Below are 22,152 nucleotides of genomic sequence, written 5' to 3' on the forward strand. Positions count from 1 at the left end.
GATATTTTCTCCTAGTCTATAGCTTGTCTTTTCATCCTCTTAACATTGTTTTTCATGGAGCAAAAGTTTTTAGTTTTGATAAAGTCCAGTTTATCAGTTTTTCTTTTTATGGATCTTGCTTTTGGTGTCAAGTATAAAGAATCTTTATCTTGCTCTGCATTTTGAAGGTGTTCTCCTGTGTTTTTTCTAAAAGTTTTAGTTGAATTTTTTGCACTCAAGTCCATCATTATTTTGAGGTAATTTTTATATTAGGTATGAGTCTTAGGTTTATTTTGTTATCTATAGATGTCCAATTATTATAACACTGTTGCCTATTCTTCTGCTAATACCAAGTTCTTTTGACTACTATAGCTATGCATCAAGTCTTTAAATTAGGTGAACTCAGTTCTCCCAGTTATTTTTTTAATTAATAGAACTTATTTTGTTGAGAGGACTTAAGTTTATAGAAAAATTGTGCAGAAACAAAGAATGACCACATAGCCCTCTCAATCCCTCCTCCCCAGTGTCTCTTGTTATTAATGTTTTGCATTAATTAAAGTGGTGCATTGATTACAGTTGCTGTACCAATATTGATACATTAACTAAAGTCTATAGCTTAAATTACTTTTTCTTACAAGTCTATTGTTATTGAAGTATGGTTGATGTATAATATTATATAGGTTACAGATGTATACAATTAGTGAGTCACAATTTTTAAAGGTTATGCTCCACTTACAGTTATTATAAAATATGGGCTATATTCCCTGTGTTGTACAATGTATCCTTGTGGCTTATTTATACCTAACAACTTGTGCTCTTACTCCCCTGCCCCTATTTTGTCCGTCTCCCATTCCCTCTTCCCAGTGGTAACTACTAGTTTGTTTCTGTATCTGTGGGACTTCCTTGATAGCTCAGTTGGTAAAGAACCCACCTGCAATGCAGGACACCCGGCTTCGATTCCTGGGTCAGGAAGATCCCCTGGAGAAGGGATAGAAGTCCGCTTCTTTTTTATTACTTTCGCTATTCTGTCTTCCTCCTTTTGAATCTCTGCTGTCTGGCCCCAGTCTTGCCACAGAGAGGCCTTATGTGCTACAATCGGCTTTGTGGTGCTGACTAGTGCTCTTGGCTTTGGCTTTTCAGGTTGGTACCCCCCCTCGACTGTGTGATGTGCTGCGGGTGCTGCGGGTGGAGAGGGACCAGTGCCTGCAGGAGCTCTCCCGGGAGAGCGTGGAGCATCCAGCCCCAGGTACGTGCCTACCTGCATCCACTCTGGGATATGCTCATGTCCAGGTCCAGTGGGTTGGTGGGAGGTAGGGGCTGGGCCAGCTGTATTTTTTCAGAGAATAAGCAGAGGGGAAGGGTCTAGAGTGACCCTGGTGAGCTGTCTACACGTGCTGAAAACCACATCATCACCCCTCTTTGTTTCTCTGAGTTTATGGGTACAACCAGGGTTTTTGAATCATTAGCTTCTGCATGATGACTTCACCCAGGTGAGTGTTTTGGTGAGAGTTACTTGTCTTGGTGGTGTACCTCTTATCCATTCTGTCACCTCCATTGCTAGTATGACGGGGGAGGTAACAGAAAGGCAGTGTGGGGTCTGGGAAACTCAGGGTCCATTGCTGGCTGACCCTCACTGGCTGTGTGAATGTGAACAAATTATTTAATGTTCTGAGCCTCACTTTCCTGATCTATAAAACAGAGGTGATAAAGTATATTAGAATTATAAATATATGTAAGATAAAGATGTTAAATATAGGTGCATCTTAAAGATTATTAATTTAAATATTAATTATTATTATTAGTCAAGACAGTCAATATTATTAATTTGCTCTTTACATATTAATTTTATTTCTACTCCCTTCCTTCACTTATCTTCTTAGCTTTTACTCATCTAAAGGTAGCGGAGGATGTGGCATTAAGAAAAGAATCCTTCACAAATAGTCAAACAAAGATTTGTACAGACGAGGTCTTCACTGTACTGGCTACAGTTACTGACAGGTAGAAACAACCCAAGTGTCTGTCAGCTGATGAAAGATGAAGATGTGGTCTGTACATACAATAGAATAGTGTTCAGCCTTAAAAAGGAGTGAAGTACTGGTACATGCAGCAATGTGGATAAATCTTAGGTGGTGCTATTGGTAAAGAATCTGCCTGCCAATATAGGAGAGGCAAGAGACAAGGGGTTTGACCCCGAGTTGGAAGATCCCTTGGAGTAGGAAATGGCAACCAACTCCAGTATCCTTGCCTGGGAAATTCCATGTACAGAAGAACCTGGTGGGCTACAGTCCATGGGGCTCCAAAGAGTCAGACACGACTGAGTGACCAAGCACACACGCACATGATATGATTCTACTTATAGGAAACGTCTAGATCAGACAAATTCACAGAGACAAAAGTTAGATCAGTGGCTGTCAGGGGCCCAGGGGAAAGGGCACGCGGAGCACCTGTGTAGGCACTGCCTCTTGGTGGCGGTGAAATGTGTAGAACTAGGTAGAGGTGCTGGCCACACACGACTGTGCTAAATGCCACTGACTACATTTTAAAATGCTTTCACTTTCCTGCACTGGAGAAGGAAATGGCAACCCACTCCAGTGTTCTTGCCTAGAGAATCCCAGGGACGGGGGAGCCTGGTGGGCTGCTGTCTATGAGGTCGCACAGAGTCAGACATGACTGAAGCAACTTACCAGCAGCAGCAACAGTGGTTAATTTTATGTTATATGAATTTCTTTTCAATAGACTTTATTGAAAAGTCTCTTCCAAGTGTCTGCACCATTTAAATTTCTACCAGCGATGAATGATCATTCCTGTTGTTGTGTATCCTCGCCAGCATTTGATGTTGTCAGTGTTTTGTTTTTTTAATTGTAGTAAAATACCTACAACAAATTTTACTATTTTAACCATTTTCACCTATTTATTTTTCTTCCAGTTTTATTGAGATATAGTTGACATACAGCATTGCAAAAGTTTAAGGTATATAGCATAATGATTTGACTTACATACATAATGAAAGTATTATCACCATAAGTTAAGTGAACATCTGTCATCTTATATAGGTACAAAGTTAAGAAATGGAAAAAAATTGTATGATGCGAACTCTTCGGATTATTCTAACAATTTTCATACATACCATACAGCAGTGTTAATTGTCTTTATCATGGTATACATTACATCCCTAGTACTTATAACTGGAAGTTTGTACCTTTTGACCACGTTCATCCAATTCTCCCTAACCCTGCCTCTGGTAACCACAAATCTGATCTCTTTTTCTATGAATTTGTTTTTGATGTACAATTGACCTATAAAACTATTTAATTTCTGTTACACAATTAGTAATTTAATATTCTATACATTTCAGAATGATCACCATTGATGAATCTAGTTATGATATGTGACCATACAAAGATACTACATAGTTATTAACTATGATACTACATAGTTATTAACTATATTCCCCTCTCTGTACATTTCATACCTGTTCAGTTCAGTCAGTTCAGTCGCTCAGTTGTGTCTGACTCTTTGTGACCCCATGAATCACAGCACGCTAGGGCTCCCTGTCCATCACCAACTCCCAGAGTTCACCCAAACTCATGTCCGTCGAGTCGGTGATGCCACCCAGCCATCTCATCCTCCGTCGTCCCCTTCTCCTCTTGCCTCCAATCCCTCCCAGCATCCGAGTCTTTTCCAATGTGTCAACTCTTTGCATGAGGTGGCCAAAGTACTGGTGTTTCAGCTTTAGCATCATTCCTTCCAAAGAAATCCCAGGGCTGATCTCCTTCAGAATGGACTGGTTGGATCTCCTTGCAGTCCAAGGGACTCTCAACAGTCTTCTCCAACACCACAGTTCAAAAGCATCAATTCTTCAGCGCTCAGCTTTCTTCACAGTCCAACTCTCACATCCATACATGACTACTGGAAAAACCATAGCCTTGACTAGACGGACCTTTGTTGGCAAAGTAATGTCTCTGCTTTTCAATATGCTGTCTAGGTTGGTCATAACTTTCCTTCCAAGGAGTAAGTGTCTTTTAATTTCATGGTTGCAGTCACCATCTGCAGTGATTTTGGAGCCCAAAAAAATAAAGTCTGACGCTGTTTCCACTGTTTCCCTATCTATTTCCCATGGAGTGATGGGGCCAGATGCCATGATCTTCGTTTTCTGAATGTTGAGCTTTAAGCCCACTTTTTCACTCTCCACTTTCACTTTCATCAAGAGGCTTTCGAGTTCCTCTTCACTTTCTGCCGTAAGGGTGGTGTCATCTGCATGTCTGAGATAATTGATATTTCTCCAGGCAATCTTGATTCCAGCTTGTGCTTCTTCCAGTCCAGTGTTTCTCATGATGTACTCTGCATAGAAGTTAAATAAGCAGGGTGACAATATACAGCCTTGACGTACTCCTTTTCCTATTTGGAACCAGTCTGTTGTTCCATGTCCAGTTCTAACTGTTGCTTCCTGACCTGCATACAGGTTTCTCAAGAGGCAGGTCAGGTGGTCTGGTATTCCCATCTCTTTCAGAATTTTCCACAGTTTGTTGTGATCCATACAGTCAAAGGCTTTGGCATAGTCAATAAAGCAGAAAGAAATGTTTTTCTGGAACTCTCTTGCTTTTTCAACGATCCAGCGGATGTTGGCAATTTGATCTCTGGTTCCTCTGCCTTTTCTAAAACCAGCTTGAACATCAGGAAGTTCACGGTTCACATATTGATGAAGCCTGGCTTGGAGAATTTTGAGCATTACTTTACTAGCATGTGAGATGAGTGCAATTGTGTGGTAGTTTGGGCATGCTTTGGCATTGCCTTTCTTTGGGATTGGAATGAAAACTGACATTTTCCAGTCCTGTGGCCACTGCTGAGTTTTCCAAATTTGCTGGCATATTGAGTGCAGCACTTTCACAGCATCATCTTTCAGGATTTGAAATAGCTCAACTGGAATTCCATCACCTCCACTAGCTTTGTTCGTAGTGATGCTAAGGTCCACTTGACTTCACATTCCAGAATGTCTGCCTCTAGGTGAGTGATCACACCATCGTTATTATCTTGGTCGTGAAGATCTTTTTTGTACAGTTCTGTGTATTCTTGCCACCTCTTTTCATACCTGTAGCTCATATATTTTTGCAACTGGAACATTTGTATCTCTTAATGTCCCTCATCTATTTCTTTCCTCCTCCACCCAACTTCCCTCTGGCAACTACCTGTTTGTTCTCTGTATCTGTAACTCTGTTTCTGTTTAGTTTTGTTTATTCATATGTTTTGTTTTAGAGATTTCACATGTAAGTGAAGTCATACAGTATTTATCTTTATCTGACTTATTTCACTTATCATAATACCCTCTAGGTCCATGCATGTTGCCACAACTGTTAAGATTTCATTCTTTTATATGACTAATATTCCATTGTGTATATATACCACATCTGCTTTATCCATTCATCTACTGATGTGTACTTGAGTTGCTTCCATATCCTGACTATTGTAAATAATGCTCCAATGAACATTATCTTTTCTAATTAGTGTTTTTGTTTTCTTTGGATAAATACCTGGGAGTGGAATTGCTGGATCACATGATAATTATATTTTTAACTTTTTGAGGACTTTCCATAGTTTTTCCAGAGTGGCTGTACCAATCTACATTCCCACTAACAGTGCATGAGGGTTCCATTTTCTCCACATCTTTGTCAACACTTGTTATTTCTTGTCTTTTTGATAATTGTCATTCTGAGAGGTGTGAGATTACATCTCATTGTGGTTTTGATTTGCATTTGGCTGATGATTAGTGATGCTGAGCATCTTTTCATGTGCCTGTTGGCCATCTGTATGTTTACTTTAAAGAAATATAATCTAAAAAAATACATAAATTTCATCATCTTAACCATTTCTCAATGTGCAGTTGTGTTAAATTCACATTATTGAGCACCCAATCTCTAAAAACCTTTTATATTGCAGAACTGGAGCTCTGTACCCATTAAACAGAAACTGCTTTTCCCTCTTCCATTATCCACTGGGAACCATCATTCTACTTTTTATTTCTATGAATGAAATGGTTCTAGGTACTTCAAATAACTGGAATCATAGTTTTTGTCTTTTTGTGATTGCCTTATGGTATCTCATTGTGGTTTTGATCTTCATTTCATGATGATTAGTGATGTTAAGCATGTTTTCCTGTGTTTCTTGGCTATTTGTATGTCTTATTTAACTAAATGTTCTCTCAAGTCCTTTGACCATTTTTAAGTAGGGTTGTTTAGTTTTTAATTATTGAGTTACAGGAGTTCTTTATATATTCTGGATATTAGCCCCTTATCAGTATATGATTTGAAAATAATTTCTGTCATTCTGTAGTTTACCTTTTCATTCTCTTGATTGTATCCTTTGATGCTGCTGCTGCTGCTGCTAAGTCGCTTCAGTTGTGTCCGACTCTGTGCGACCCCATAGATAGCAGCCCACCAGGCTCCCCCATCCCTGGGATTCTCCAGGCAAGAACACTGGAGTGGGTTGCCATTTCCTTCTCCAATGCATGCAAGTGAAAAGTGAAAGTGAAGCCGCTCAGTCGTGTCCGACTCTTTGCGACCCCATGGACTGCAGCCTACCAGGCCGCTCTGTCCATGGGATTTGCCAGGCAAGAGTCCTTTGATGCACAAAAGTTTTAAAGTTTGACTTACTATAATCTACCTAATTTTACTTGTGTTATCAGATCTTTTGGTATCATAGCCAAGAAAGCATTGCCAAATCCAATCCCATAGAACTTTCTCCTAAGAATTTAAAAATTTTAGCTCTTACATTTAGGTTCTTGGTCCATTCTGGGACTTGGTGATGGACAGGGAGGCCTGGCGTGCTGCGATTGGTGGGGTCGCAAAGAGTCGGACAGGACTGAGTGACTGAACTCAACTGAATCATTCTTTTGCATTTAGACATTCAGTTTTCCCAGCACCATTTGTGGAAGGATAGTCTTTTTCTCATTGAATGGTCTTGGCATCTTGGTAAAAAAAATCACTTGACCATACATGTGAAGGTTTATCTGGGGGATGTTTATCCTATTCCATTGGCCTATTCTATATGTCTGTCTGTATTCCATTGTCTATATTCTATATGTCTGTCTTTATGCCAGTACCACACTGTTTTGATTACTGTAGCTTTCAAATAGGTTTTGAAATCAGGAATTATGAGATCCTCAACTTTGTTGTTTCTCAAGATGGTTTTAACTATTCCAAGATCCTTGGATATTCCATTAGGAATTTTAGGATGAATATTTCTATTTCTGAAAAGGAAAGTGTTAGTCACTCAGTCATGTCCAGTTCTTTGCAACCTCATGGACTGTAGCCTGCCAGGCTCCTCTGTCCATGGAATTCTCCAGGCAAGAATGCTAGAGTGGGTAACCATTCCCTTCTCCAGGGGATCTTCCCAATGCAGGGATGGAACCCAGACTCCTGCATTGCAGGCAGATTCTTTACTGTCTGAGCCACCAGGGAAGACTGATAATTTTAAATAAATCCTAAATAAATAAATATTAAAATATTTCTGTCATTTGGATTTTTTTTTTTTTTATGGCCATGCTATGTGGCTTGCAGGATCTCAGTTCCCTGACCTGGGCCCCTGAAGTGAAAGCAGTGGGTCCTTACCACTGGGCCACCAGGGAACTCCTTGTCATTGGAATTTTAATACAGATTGTATTAAATCTGTAGATCACTTAGGGTAGTATTGACATCTTAAAAATATTAAGTCATCCAATCCATGAACACAGAATGTCTTTCCATTTATTTGTGTTTTTAGTTTCTTTCAGCAACATTTGGTAGTTTTCAGTGTGTAAGTCTTTCATCTTGTTGGTTAGGTTTATTCCTAAGTATTTTATTCTTTTTAATGCTATTATAAATGGATTTGTTTCTTAATTTCCTTTGTAGGTTGTTTCTCATTAGTTCATAGGAATGCAACTAATTTTTGTGTGTTGATTTTTAAAAAATTTTTACAATCTTGTGTTCACTTCCACCTCACAACAATGCAATCAGCTACAACTACACACATATCCCCTCTCTCTTGAGCCTCCCAACCCCACCCTACCTCTCTAGATCATCACAGAGCACCAGACTGAACTCCCTGTGTTATACAGGAACTTCTCACCAGCTATCCATTTTACACATGATAGTGTACATATGTTGATGCTAGTTTCTGCATTCATCCCCTTCTCTCCTTCCCCCACTGTGGCCACAAGTCCATTCTCTACATCTGCATCTCCATTCCTTCCCTGCAAATAGGTTCATCAGTACCATTTTTCTAGGTTCCATATGTGTGTATTAATATACAATATTTGTTTTACTTCATTCTGTATAACAGGCTCTAGGTTCACCCACCTCAGAACTGACTTAAATTCATTCTTTTTATGGCTGAGTAATATTCCACTATATATATGTACCACATCTTCTTTATCCATTCATCTGTTGATGGACATCTAGGTTGCTTCCATTGTCTTGGCTGTTGTAAATAGTGCTGCAGTAAACACGGGGGTACACGTGTATTTTAGAATTGTGGTTTTCTCAGGGTATATGCCCAGTAGTGGGTTTGCTGGATCGTATAGTAGAGTTATTCCTAGTTTTTTAAGGACTCTCCGTACTGTTCTCCATAATGGCTATATCAGTTTATATTCCTACTAGCAGTGTAGGACGGTCCCCTTTTCCTCACACCCTCTCCAGCATTTATTGTTTGTAGATTTTTTGATGATGGCCATTCTGACTGGTGTGAGATGATGCCTCATTATAGTTTTGATTTGCATTTCTCTGATAATTAGTAATGTTTGTATATTGCTTTTATATCTGCCCTGTCACTTTGCTGAATCCACTTCAGAAATCATTAGGGCTTTCTACATGTAAGATCACATTGTCTAAAAACAGATAATTTTACTTTTTTCCTTCCTTCTTTTATTTATTTTTCTTGCCTAACTGTTGTAGACTAGAGCTTCCAGTGGGCTTCCCTGGTAGCTTAGCTGGTAAAAAATCCGCCTGCAATACAGGAGACCCTGGTTCAATTCCTGGGTTCAGGAAGATCCCCTGGAGAAGGCACAGACTTCCCACTCCAGATTCTTGGGCTTCCCTGGTGGCTCAGATGGTAAAGAATCCAACTGCAATGTGGGAGACCTGGGTTCAATCCCTGGGTTTGGAAGATCTCCTGGAGGGCATGGCAACCCACTCCAGTATTCTTGCCTGGAGAATCCCCATGGACAGAAGATCCTGGCGGGCTACAGTCCATGGGGTTGCAAGGAGTCGGACATGACTGAGCAGTTAAGCACAGCACAGTACAGGGCTTCCAGTACTACGCTGAATATAAGTGGCAAAAGTGGGTATCCTTGTCTTGTTCCTGATCTTACAGGAAAAGCTTTCGGGCTTCATCACTGAATGTGATGTTCACTGTGGCCTTTACATATATGACCTTTATTTTATTGAGATAGTTTCCTCCTATTTCTAGTTTAAGTGTTTCTATCATGAAAGGATGTTGATTCTTCACCGGTTGAGATGATAATGTGTTTTTTGTTCTTCTGTTAATGTGGTGCATCACACAAAGCAATCTTCATATGTTGAACCATCCTTGCATCCCAAAGATAGATCCCACTTGGTTATCGTGTATAATTCTTTTAATGTGCTGTTCAATTCAGTTGCTAGTATTTTGTTGAGAATTTTTGTATCATTGTTCATCAGGGATATTTGTCTGTAGTTTTCTTTTCTTGTAGAGTCTTTATGTGTGTTTGGTATCAGATAATCCTGGCCTCATAGAATGATTTTACAAGTGTTTCCTCCTTTTCAGTATCTTGGGAGTGTTTGATGAGGCTTGGTGTTAATTATTCTTTAAATGTTTGTTAGACTTCATGAGTGTGGCCATCTGGCCTTTCCTTTGTTGGGAGATTTTTTGTTACAGATTAAGTCTCCTGACTAGTTAGAGGTCTGTTCTGATTTTTGTTTGCTCCTGCCTCCGTCTTAGTAGTTTGAGTGTTTCTGGAAAATGATCCTTTTCATCTAACTTATTCACCAGGCATATTCTTTTGTAGTACTCTTCTCTCCAGGTCATGGTCTTTGTTCAGGAACTTCTTGAGCTGTTGGTTATCTGCTTTCTTGTTGTCCCCCGTGGCCAGGCCCGTGACCCCTTTCCCACCCAACCCCACACACTCCCAGGAACCAGCCACCACCCGAGCTGCTGTTCCTGCTGTGTCGTAGCCTCCTTGTCCTCTTAGCTGTGTCTGTGATGCTCCCCTCTCTTCTCCCTTCCTGTCTGCTTCCTTGCTCCAGGGAAGACAACTGTTTGACATCTAGTCTATTTGTGATGGTGGCTGTAAGGTGGAGGCAATCCCATCTCTGTATGTGAATTTCATTTCAATTTTTGAAAGGAAAGAAAAAGGAAGAGGAGTGGAGGTGAGGAGAGGGGAAAGGAGAGGCCCAGGCTTTTAAATTAGACTGTGTGATCTTAAACAAATCCTTAATGTCTCTGGACCTCAATTTCCACATCTGTTTTATGGGATTTGTGTGAAAATAAAAGCATTCATTCAAAAATATTTTTTTTAATTTTATTTTATTTTTAAACTTTACATAATTGTATTAGTTTTGCCAAATATCAAAATGAATCCATCACAGGTATACATGTGCTCCCCATCCTGAACCCTCCTCCCTCCTCCCTCCCCACACCATCCCTCTGGGTCATCCCAGTGCACTAGCCCCAAGCATCCAGTATTGTGCGTTGAACCTGGACTGGCATCTCATTTCATACATGATATTTTACATGTTTCAATGCCATTCTCCCAAATCTTCCCTCCCTCTCCTTCTCCCACAGAGTCCATAAGACTGTTCTATACATCAGTGTCTCTTTTGCTGTCTCGTACACTGGGTTATTGTTATCATCTTTCTAAATTCCATATATATGCATTAGTATACTGTATTGATGTTTTTCCTTCTGGCTTACTTCACTCTGTATAATAGGCTCCAGTTTCATCCACCTCATTAGAACTGATTCAAATGTATTCTTTTTAATGGCTGAGTAATACTCCATTGTGTATATGTACCACAGCTTTCTTATCCATTCATCTGCTGATGGACATCTAGGTTGCTTCCATGTCCTGGCTATTATAAACAGTGCTGCGATGAACATTGGGGTACACATGTCTCTTTCCCTTCTGGTTTCCTCAGTGTGTATGCCCAGCAGTGGGATTGCTGGATCATAAGGCAGTTCTATTTCCAGTTTTTTAAGGAATCTCCACACTGTTCTCCATAGTGGCTGTACTAGTTTGCATTCCCACCAATAGTGTAAGAGGGTTCCCTTTTCTCCACACCCTCTCCAACATTTATTGCTTGTAGACTTTTGGATCGCAGCCATTCTGACTGGTGTGAAGTGGTACCTCATAGTGGTCTTGATTTGCATTTCTCTGATAATGAGTGATGTTGAGCATCTTTTCATGTGTTTGTTAGCCATCTGTATGTCTTCTTTGGAGAAATGTCTATTTAGTTCTTTGGCCCATTTTTTGATTGGGTCATTTATTTTTCTGGAGTTGAGCTGTAGGAGTTGCTTGTATATTTTTGAGATTAGTTGTTTGTCAGTTGCTTCATTTGCTATTATTTTCTCCCATTCTGAAGGCTGTCTTTTCACCTTGCTTATAGTTTCCTTTGATGTGCAGAAGCTTTTAAGGTTAATTAGGTCCCATTTGTTTATTTTTGCTTTTATTTCCGATATTCTGGGAGGTGGGTCATAGAGGATCCTGCTGTGATGTATGTCAGAGAATGTTTTGCCTATGTTCTCCTCTAGGAGTTTTATAGTTTCTGGTCTTATGTTTAGATCTTTAATCCATTTTGAGTTTATTTTTGTGTATGGTGTTAGAAAGTGTTCTAGTTTCATTCTTTTTACAAGTGGTTGACCAGTTTTCCCAGCACCACTTGTTAAAGAGATTGTCTTTAATCCATTGTATATTCTTGCCTCCTTTGTCAAAGATAAGGTGTCCATATGTGTGTGGATTTATCTCTGGGCTTTCTATTTTGTTCCATTGATCTATATTTCTGTCTTTGTGGCAGTACCATACTGTCTTGATAACTGTGGCTTTGTAGTAGAGCCTGAAAGTCAGGTAGGTTGATTCCTCCAGTTCCATTCTTCTTTCTCAAGATCGCTTTGGCTATTCGAGGTTTTTGTATTTCCATACAAATTGTGAAATTATTTGTTCTAGCTCTGTGAAGAATACTGTTGGTAGCTTGATAGGGATTGCATTGAATCTATAAATTGCTTTGGGTAGTATACTCATTTTCACTATATTGATTCTTCCAATCCATGAACATGGTATATTTCTCCATCTATTAGTGTCCTCTTTGATTTCTTTCACCAGTGTTTTATAGTTTTCTATATATAGGTCTTTAGTTTCTTTAGGTAGATATATTCCTAAGTATTTTATTCTTTCTGTTGCAATGGTGAATGGAATTGTTTCCTTAATTTCTCTTTCTGTTTTCTCATTATTAGTGTATAGGAATGCAAGGGATTTCTGTGTGTTGATTTTATATCCTGCAACTTTACTATAGTCATTGGTTAGTTCTAGTAATTTTCTGGTGGAGTCTTTAGGGTTTTCTATGTAGAGGATCATGTCATCTGCAAATAGTGAGAGTTTTATTTCTTCTTTTCCAATTTGGATTCCTTTTATTTCTTTTTCTGCTCTGATTGCTGTGGCCAAAACTTCCAAAACTATGTCATTCAAAAATATTTAACACTTCTTGTTTTGAGATGAAAATGGTAAGATTGATGGCATGTAGACTCCTCTCTTATGGCTTAGGAATATGTTTTTGTACACTTGGCAGAGACTTGATATGCAAGCTTCATCATATAGGGGTTGCTTTTTCACACATCACAAAAGATCAAGAGCTCATGCAGAGTTCCTGGGTGTTATCAGATCCCATATTCCTCCTCTCTTTCTGCTCACTGTGTGACATGCACCGCCAGGTTGTAAGGTGGCTGCAGCACCTTACGAGGAGGGGAGAGTATTTTGGGCGAAGAGAGATGAAAATCATGAGTTCAGATCAAGACACACATAATGGAGACTTCAGAGGAGGATTGGGCTGGGGAACACTTTTCTTTGGGTGGCAACTGAGACTGAGGTTGTAGGAAGAGTGGCCTTGAGATCCCTGCACTTACCCACCAGGTGCAGTGGAGGCAGGAGGAAGATGGTGCCATGGGAAGCAGAGGTCAAGCAGTGTGGATGCTGTGATGTGCTCTGGCCAAGTTACTAGCCTCTGTATGAGGGATGGGCAGGATGAGAACTTCCTTCCCCTATGCTGGCTATGGAAGGTGCTTTGGGGGAACCAAACTGGGACCTTATGGCTCAGAGGGGGCCCACCATTGAGTCACAGCCTCCTGAATTCCAGGGCACCCTCTGCCACCCCAGGAACAGCAGCTGCCTGCATGTCCACAAGGAAAATGTCTAAAATTCCAGTGACAGAGTGTGGGACTTATATTCAGGCCTTAGGGATAAAGCCCAGAATGTCAGGCCCCTGGGAGAGATGATGGTAAACTTCAGCTCACATCAAGAAGTTACAGATGGTTATTTTAAAAATTAGCATCTGAAGTGTTTAAATATGCCATTGTTCCCCAGGGCTCCAGGATGAGGTTCAGCTCCTGACTTGGCCCTTGTTCATGCATCCACTCCAAATATTTCCACTTGGCTCAACCAAATTGCTTACAACTTTCTGACCATGTCAGTTCTCTCATGCTTCCGGGCGTTTGCACGTACTGATCCCTCTGGTTCGGCTCCATTTCCTCTTCTCCAGTCCTGTCAGCCACTCCTCCAGGAGATGATTTCTGCTGGCATAGCTGGCCACCCTGACTTCTGCAGGACCACCCCACCTCCACCCCCAACATTTCTTTCCCTCCTGGCACATCTGCACTGCATCGTGGAGATGTGTTTGCTGGACTGGGACAGACTGTGTCACTTTCCTCTAAGACCGAGCACTTGGTGTGTGTTTGTTGACTGACTTACAAGGTGAATGAGTGCAGACCCTTGACTGAGAGTAGACAGAGGAGACCTGAAGGAGACAGAGGGACATGAGGCAGAGCCTTTGTGGTAGAGGATGTGGTTGCTCCCAGCTTGACCAGCTCATCACAGACCAGCCGAGGTGAGTGGTGTGGCCACGTTGCCCATGGCAGGTGCTTCCCAGAGCCTGACCTGGCCCATCACCCTGTGGGCGCTGACCTCAGATTGCAGGACCGGGGAGGCTGTGAATATACCCAGGTTGACTGACTTGCAGCAGGTCTGACTGTCTTCTGTTCCCAGAGTCCTACTTGGGCATCCAGGGCTGAGAGGGCTCATTAGGGACTCCCGCCAGGTTCTGCTGTGAGCTCTTGGGGAGACCTTGCTCTCTCCATGCAGTGAGGCCGTCCTTTACTCGCAGTGTTTGCCACTATGTCCTGCCAGGCTGGTGAGCGAAGGGCCCAGGCTGACCCCACCCTAGCACAAAGGCTCAGACCTCTTCGATCTCTTTTGCATTTTGGCCTTCTGCAACTTTTATTTAGGAAAAAGTGTCTGTTGCTCTGAAAACCTGGTTTAAAAGCCCCTGAGGCAGAAGATGTGTGAGGACCCAGCCTCCTGGGAAAGTTTTCAGGCCTTTTCTGCTCAGAGGTTGAGAAAGCTGAGCCAGAAAAGCCATCATGGAATTTAGAATGGATGTGGTGGCTGCAGGGGAAGATTCCCTCAAAGAAAGAAAACAGGAGAAACAGCAAAGCCATGGAGCCCTTGGGTAGGCTCAGCCCCAGTATCCCCATCAGAACCTGGTGGGTGGAGGGGCTGGGCTGAGGCTGCCTGGATGTGGGTCCAACCCTGTAACTCTGCTCAGGAGCATGACTCCTGAAGGCCCTTCCATCCCCAGGAAGGATCTGTCTGGTGCCTGAGGCCAGAGGGGGCTGGCAGATTCTCTGCTGGGGGTACAGGGTTAATGGTTAAGCTGACTGGTCTTCCCTGGGGAGGAGGTTAATGTTTGAATGCTAAGAGAGGCACAGGAAACGCCACTCACCAAGCTGTCACCAAACTCGGCACACTTATCACAGATAAAAAATTAACTCCTCAGCTATTCTGGGCTAGGTGACCAAGGCCTTCCCAGCATTTCCTGGGAGCATTTCAGGGTCACCCTAATAGCTGCATGGCCTGCCTTACTGGGCTATTTATTACTCTGTTTTCAGAAGCTGATACCCCCTCAGAGCTGGCTGGTGGCAGGGCTCTGCCTCACCCTAGGGAGGAATGTTCCAGAGACAGAGGGGTGGCAGGAAAGGTGTGGGCTTAGTGGTTGGACAGACCTGGGCAGGTGCACTGCTCTGTCACTTAGGGGCTGTGTGACCTTGGGCAAGACCCCGATCCTCTCTGGGTCTTCATGTCCTTGCCTTCAGAGTGGGGACTCACCATCCCCTTTTCCTCTTCTCTTTGCCAGTGGGCTCCCCACTCCCAAAGAACATGGGCTGCCTTCTAAAGGGTTAGGGGGTCAGTGTGCCTTTTAATTGAGGTGAAATTCACATGATATTAACCATCTTATTGAACAGTTCAATAGCATTTGGTGCATTCACAGGGCAACCACCACCTCTATATAGCCCCGAGCATTCTCATCTCATCACCCCAAAATAAAACCTGTACCCATCGCTCCTCATCTCCCTCCTCCCTCTGCCCTACCCCTGGCAACCGTACATCCACTCCCTGTCTCTGTGCATTCACTGACTCTGTTCATTACGTACGAATGGAGTCCGTGACCTTTGAGTCTATCTCCTTTCACTAATGTTTCCAAGGTTCATTCATGTAGTGGCATGTATCAGTGTGTCTTACATGCTGGCCTTTAATGCAGTTTCTCTAACAAACGTTCCAGGTCCTTTTCTGGATTCTCCTGGCCCCTGATGGCCTCTGGCAGACAAACACCCTGGGACAACCCTCACCCTACCCAGAGCTCACCTCTCCCTATCCTTTCTTTGCCACAGCTGACCTTGGCTCATTTTTCAGAAACAAGAAACTTACATTTATGTAGCACTTTAGACTTTTTTTTTTTTTAGTTCTTAAAGCAACCCATGCAGTTAAGTATGATTACCATCCCACTTCACAGATGAGGAAGTTGAGGCTCTTAGAGGCACAGGATCACCCAGTGCTGAAAGAGGACTCTCAGCCCACATCTTTTGACTGCAAATCCTGAGGATTGTTTATTTTGCGATCCAGACTGAACTGTGAGTGACTGATATTCTCACTCTCCCCAAGAAGATTTGCATTTGAGAAAAAAAAAAATAGAGGAAGAGAGAGACTGTTGGTGCCAATTAATGTCTAATTTGAGTGAGAGATAGCGTGAAAGGAAGCGTTTCAGCTGGAGGAGGAAGAGCTTGTGGGTGGTGGAGGAGGGCTCTGTGGGGCCAGTGCAGTCTGTACAGTCTGGGGAGGAGGAGGCTCAGGATCCGTGCTCACAAGCTCAGAAGCACTTGCTTGGGCAAGCCTCTTGGAGGGAGAAGAACCAACCTGCCCCAGGGAAGCAGCACCCAGCCTCCCACTCAGAGGGTCTGATTCTCATCCAGTGCAGCCTCCTAACTGCATGACCCTCTCTGCTTGGATTCTGCAGTAGTGGAGAGCTCACTACTCCCCAAGATAGTTCATCCCAAGGAACAAATAGCTTGTGCTTCTCGGTTTAAAGAGAAGCACCCCAGACACTCTGTTGTGCCTGCCTCCTGTGCTGTGCTTTTTAATGCCTTTGCCTCCTGGGCCTCCAGTTCCTCTGACCCCACCCTGACCACCTCTGTGTGTGGTCCAGCCATCACACGCAGGGCAAAACAGTTCCTGACCTAAATACTGTAGGTCAGGTCATTTGCACGGCCGAGGAGACCTCCTTAGGGTGCCCTTGGAGTGGGCTGAGGAAGGCAGAGGGGGCTTGATGAAGCCAGGAAACCGGCTGTTGGTTGTGCTTGTCTGGATGTGTCCCCATAGCCATTTCCCCTCTGGGTTTTCCCACTGTCTGGGGCAAATGGGCAGCAGGGCCCTTGAGCTTCTTTCAGGAACCTTCTGTTCCCTTCTCATCACATCACTCTTGTCTCCCTAGTCTGAGTGAAGTCTTGCTCTGTTTCTGTTTTTTCAGAATTATGATTGCAAGGTTTTCTTGCAATCAAGAAAATCAAAATTATGATTTTCTCAAGAATTATGATTGCACCAGAATTCCTCTTTATCCTCCTGCCCTGGGGGCCCTTTGGAAACAGGTCAGGGAGATTGTAAGTTTTCCTCCTTCTGGGAGGCTGTGAACCAGTAGTCTGAGAAGGAAGGAGAGAAAAAAGGGAAAAAAATGCCAGGAGGAAAAAAAGATCCACTGCACACACACATCATTTACTTCCCACCAAAATTCTAAGGGGGCATTATTTTATAAATGAGACCAATTTTATAGATGACGAAGGTGGGGATCATACATGTAAGTGGTGTGTTCAGAGCTCAGTCTATCCCCACCACACTTCACCTCAGCCCAGGACCCCACGCTCTGCCGCGGGCACTGGGCAGGCACCCCCTGCTGCCCACATGGCGTTAGTGGCCTGATGCTTTGTTTCCCTACTTGAACTTTCCCCAGTCTTCCCTCCCATCCCCTCCAGCCAGGTGGTCAGTGTTGACAGGTGACCTCAGAGATGGTAGAGGGTCAGGGGAGTCCCTGGGCCCTGCTTGCCTCACAGCAGCCCTGCCCTCCCTAGTGGCTCAGTGACAGTAGATCTACTTACAAAACTCCTCCATCTCTTACCTCATGGGTCTCCCTCAACCCCGACTCAGGCACTGAGCTTTGCATCTCTGGGTCTAAAACTCCTAGCCCTCCCCTAACCCGGTGACCCCAGTTTTGTGCTAGAGCCCAGGGGAGGCCAGACCAGGATGCCATGCCACCTCTCTTTCATGCTCCACCTGTGCAGCCATCCCTCACTCGGAGCAGGAGCCTGTAGGGTGTGGGGTCCAAGGCCCTCCATTCACACCCTGGAGCAGTGCAAACGGGGTCCCTGCAAGCAGCCAGGAGGCCACTCTGTTCCCTGCTCCCCCGGCCATAGGCCTTCCAGCCCACCTGCACCAGGCACCATCTGTACTGTGGTCTCCATAGTATTTTTTTCCTTTATATCAATGGGTTGACTCTTTTTTTTCATCATGCTGTGCATTAGATCTTAGACTTACTCATCATATATGGCTTCCCTGGTGTCTCAGTCAGTAAAGAATCTGCCTGCAATGCAGGAGACCTGAGTTCAATCCCTGGGTCAGGAAGATCCCCTGGAGAAGGAAATGGCAACCCACTCCAGTGTTCTTGCTTGGAGAACTCCATGGATAGAAGAGCCTGGTAGGCTACGGTCCATGGGGGTTGCAAGAGTCAGACACGACTTAGCAACTAAACCACCACCATCATATATAACTCCAACTCTGTAATCTTTGACCAACCTCTCCGTCTTCCCCCCAGCACCCGCCCCTGGTAACCACCGGTTCTATTCTCTGCTTCTATGAGGTTAACTTTTTTGGATTCCGCATACCAGTGAGATGATAACAGTATTTGTCTTTCTGTGTCTAGCTTTTTTCACTGAGCACAATGTCTTCTAAGTTCATCTGTGTTTTCACACGTGGCAGGATTTCCTTTTTAAAGAATTTAAAATATTTCGGCTGAATGATATTTCATCGTGATTTTCTTTATCCGATTCATCCTTTGATGGGCACTAAGGTTGCTTCCATGCTTGGGCTGTGGCAACAGTGCTGCAGTGAACATGGGCTGCAGATAGCTCTTGAGACAGGGATTTCATTTCCTTCGGATGTGTATCCAGTAGTGAGATTGCTGGATCATTTGGTGGCTCTATTTTAATTTTTTTGAGGAAGCTCCACTGTTTTCCCCAGTGGCTATACCAACTTACATTCCCACCAACAGTGCATGAGGGTTCTCTTTTTTAAACTGACTTTTTTAACTTCAGTCAGTTCAGTTCAGTCGCTCAGTCGTGTCCGACTCTTTGCGACCCCATGAATCGCAGCGTGCCAGGCCTCCCTGTCCATCACCAACTCCCGGAGTTCACTCAAACTCACGTCCATTGAGTCGGTGATGCCATCCAGCCATCTCATCCTCTGGCGTCCCCTTCTCCTCCTGCCCCCAATCCCTCCCAGCATCAGAGTCTTTTCCAATGAGTCAACTCTTCGCATGAGGTGGCCAAAGTATTGGAGTTTCAGCTTTAGCATCAGTCCTTTCAATGAACACCCAGGACTGAACTTAGCCTCATCCTAAACAGCAATAACTACAAAATCATGGCTGTGATATACTTGTTGTATAACCTTTTAATGAATATTAACTTGTTTTTTAAAAGGTGTAACTATTAAAATTAAAAGTGTTCAACCGTGTACCAGCCACCAGAGCCTACCAGTGAGACGGGCTCCTCACATGCGGGACCAGGTCTGTTCCAGTGCTGAACCTGTCCTGACAGCAAGGCCAAGGCTGGGAGAGGATGGCCATGTCACAGGGCTTGGGACATGAGCAGTACCATGTGGAGTTAGCGTCCAGGCCTGCTGCCACCAACGGTCAGCCTGGAGGTGGGATCCTAGCTGCTGTCACCCTGTCTGTCACTTTGCCTCTTGGGGCCTGGGTTCCTCATCTCTGCTTTGGGGCAGTGACCCTACTTGACCCCTGCATTGTACAGCGCCAGCCTGGACAGCCCCTTCCCAGCCTTTTCTTCCCCCTGGCCAATAGGAAGGATATGGGCATAAGCCAGCTGTGGGGACCTGTGTCCCTCTCGCTCCACCCTCCCCCCCACCAGCTGCTCCTCCCTTGCTTTCTGTCAGCACCAGGCCATTGTCCCTGTGGGCCAGACCTGACATGACCCAGCTCAGGAAGCCTGCCAGATGCCCTGGCACCCTTCCCATTTGTCTGGCTAGCCGGACGTGGGTTGGGTTGTCCGGCCTCAGGGACTCGGGCCAGTTCCCTGGCTGACCTGATCAGCCTCAGTCCTGAAGCCACTTCTCCCAAAGTGAAGGAAGAGGCTCCTTCGTGTTCCCGCAGCGGGCAGCGCCCCCAGTGCTTCTAGGAGGAAGGGCGGCTGCGTTGTAATTCTGCAGAAGTCAGAATTTGGGCGGGGCTCACCCTCCAGCCTCCAGGTGCTGTGCCGGAGTGGAGGCACACCATGCCCCTCTGTCCAGGCCCTCTCAGGACCATGTCACTGTCCCAAGGGCATCTGGGGAGGTGAGAGTCACTCAGGGGCCTGGTGAGCCACGTCCATGGTGGGAACCTGGAGGACCGGTGCCCAGACAGTGCAGAACCTTCCTGTGTACCCTGGGGAGGTTCAAGAAGAAAGAAGGTCCAGCCCGCCCTCTTTCAGTGCACACTGTGAGAGTTGGGGTGAAGGCTCTGGAACATCCAGGGGGCGTTGATATGGCCCACTTTCCTCAAAGAACTCAGACACTGGTGCTTGGCCCCCTGGAAGCTTCCACTGTCACTGTGGGAGCTCCATTAAGCCCCACTCAGTTCCTGTGGCATTCTCCTCCTCTGTCCTCTCCCCTCTTGCTCAGGGCCACAACCTCCCAGGGCTGCTCTGCCTCAGCCAGGCATCTTTCCCTAAGATACTGGGGCTGGTGCCTCTGGAGACAAGCAGGTAGGCAGAACCCATGAGGTGGCACCTGGGAGCCTGGCTGAACAGTTACCTCACAGCCCTTCCGTTTCCTGGCTGGGTGACTCCAGGTACCCACCTCCTTGCTTTATTGCTTCAGTTGTAAATGAGGGCAGATTTGGGTGCCTTGCAGCACTGTTGTGGGTTGAATGCTCTCCTGTGTGTACAGCACAGAGCGACTCCTGCTGGCATCAAGCAGAGCTGGCAAGCAGAGGATGTGGGATTCAGAAATCATGTGTGGCATCACAGCGAAAGCCCATTTACAAGGAGTGGGTGATGAGGAGGGGAACAGGGGCCAGAGACTTGGGCATTCATCCTTTCCTTAGACACTTGTTGAGTGCCTGTGCCTTGCGCAGTCCTTGTGGGCACAGGCCTCTGGCGGTCATGAATCAGACTGGATCCTGCTCTTTATATCAACTGCCTGGGGTGGGGAGCCATTTGCACCCAGGCACCAGGAGGAGCCCTGCCCCCTCCAGCCATGACCTCCCCTGGCCTCTCACAATCATCTTGGATGGGTTCCCGGAGCCCAAGGCTGGTGTGAGCCCAGAAGAAGGGGCTTCTGCAGCAGGAAGGGAGGGATGCAGTATGAAGATTCTCAAAGCAAAGCCTAATGACCACGTACAGAACACCTGTAGGGAGGTCTTAGCCTGCAGATTCCTGGGACTCAGGACTATCAGAACCTCCCCAGTGACACAGATGTCCACTGCAGGATCAGTACCTCTAAAGTGGGGCAGATCGCCAGGGGGGCTTCACGTGGAGGGAACAAAAGTGTCCAGGAGGATGCTGGAACTTTGAGCCTGGTTTTATTCATGCCTGAAAAGAGACTCTTGCTCTTTATAAAAACTGGGAATTAGCCAGCTGGGTAATCCAGGGACCCCTTCAGACTGCACCTATCCACCAGTCCCTGGAGCTAAAAATTGCCCTGCAGTTCAGAGGACCCAGCTGGGTCCCCCCTCCCAATGCCAGGATGAAACAGAAAAGGACTTGGTGAGGAAGAGGATTGGGGAGGATGGCGGGAGGGAGCTGCCATTCCCTGGCACCAGTGAGTGCCAGGCTTTCCACGTGGAGATTATTTCTTCCCCTGGACAACCTCAAAAGGAAGCCATCTGTTTCCCCAAAAGAGCTGAGGGCTTGGGCAGCGAGGTGTGGTGAGGAGGATTGGAACCCAGGTCTCTGGGACTCAAGAATCTTGAGTTCTTTCTGAAGGTTGTGGGCTCCAGGGTGGTGTGTTCTGCTTTGTGTTCCCCAAACTGGGTGCAAGGTGACTGCGGACCTCACGGTTCACCTCTCTTTCCAGTGTGCTCCAGACCTTCCTGGGTGATATCCTCCCAGGTGGCATGGGCCCCCAGAAGTCTGTCACAGGAGCAGTTTCTCTGATTTTCTTCCCCTGGGATCTACTGTGGAAGAATTGTTATGTTAAATGATAATTTTTAACAGAGTATACCTGCCAAGCATCGTACTTAAGTAATGAGAGAACCAGTAATACATTAACCACTGGTTCACAGGAGAATTCAAAGTACTGTATATATAAGGCAAATAGATGCAAAACTGGCTGAAAACAATTTCATTTAAATTTTAGAGAATTGATAG

General features: G+C 44.7%; 1 protein-coding gene across 1 annotated transcript in view; it reads left to right on the forward strand.

Moving 5' to 3' along the window:
• SCTR (secretin receptor) overlaps window positions 1-22,152 on the forward strand; it is a 76,994-nt gene that overhangs the window by 14,142 nt on the left and 40,700 nt on the right. The window contains exon 2 of the mRNA XM_070389329.1: window positions 1,120-1,225. Within this exon, the coding sequence (XP_070245430.1) occupies window positions 1,120-1,225 (106 nt within the window). The remainder of the gene's footprint in view (window positions 1-1,119; window positions 1,226-22,152) is intronic.

This window comes from Bos mutus, chromosome 2 (assembly GCF_027580195.1).
Source record: "Bos mutus isolate GX-2022 chromosome 2, NWIPB_WYAK_1.1, whole genome shotgun sequence".
In the NCBI taxonomy this organism is placed as follows: domain Eukaryota; kingdom Metazoa; phylum Chordata; class Mammalia; order Artiodactyla; family Bovidae; genus Bos; species Bos mutus.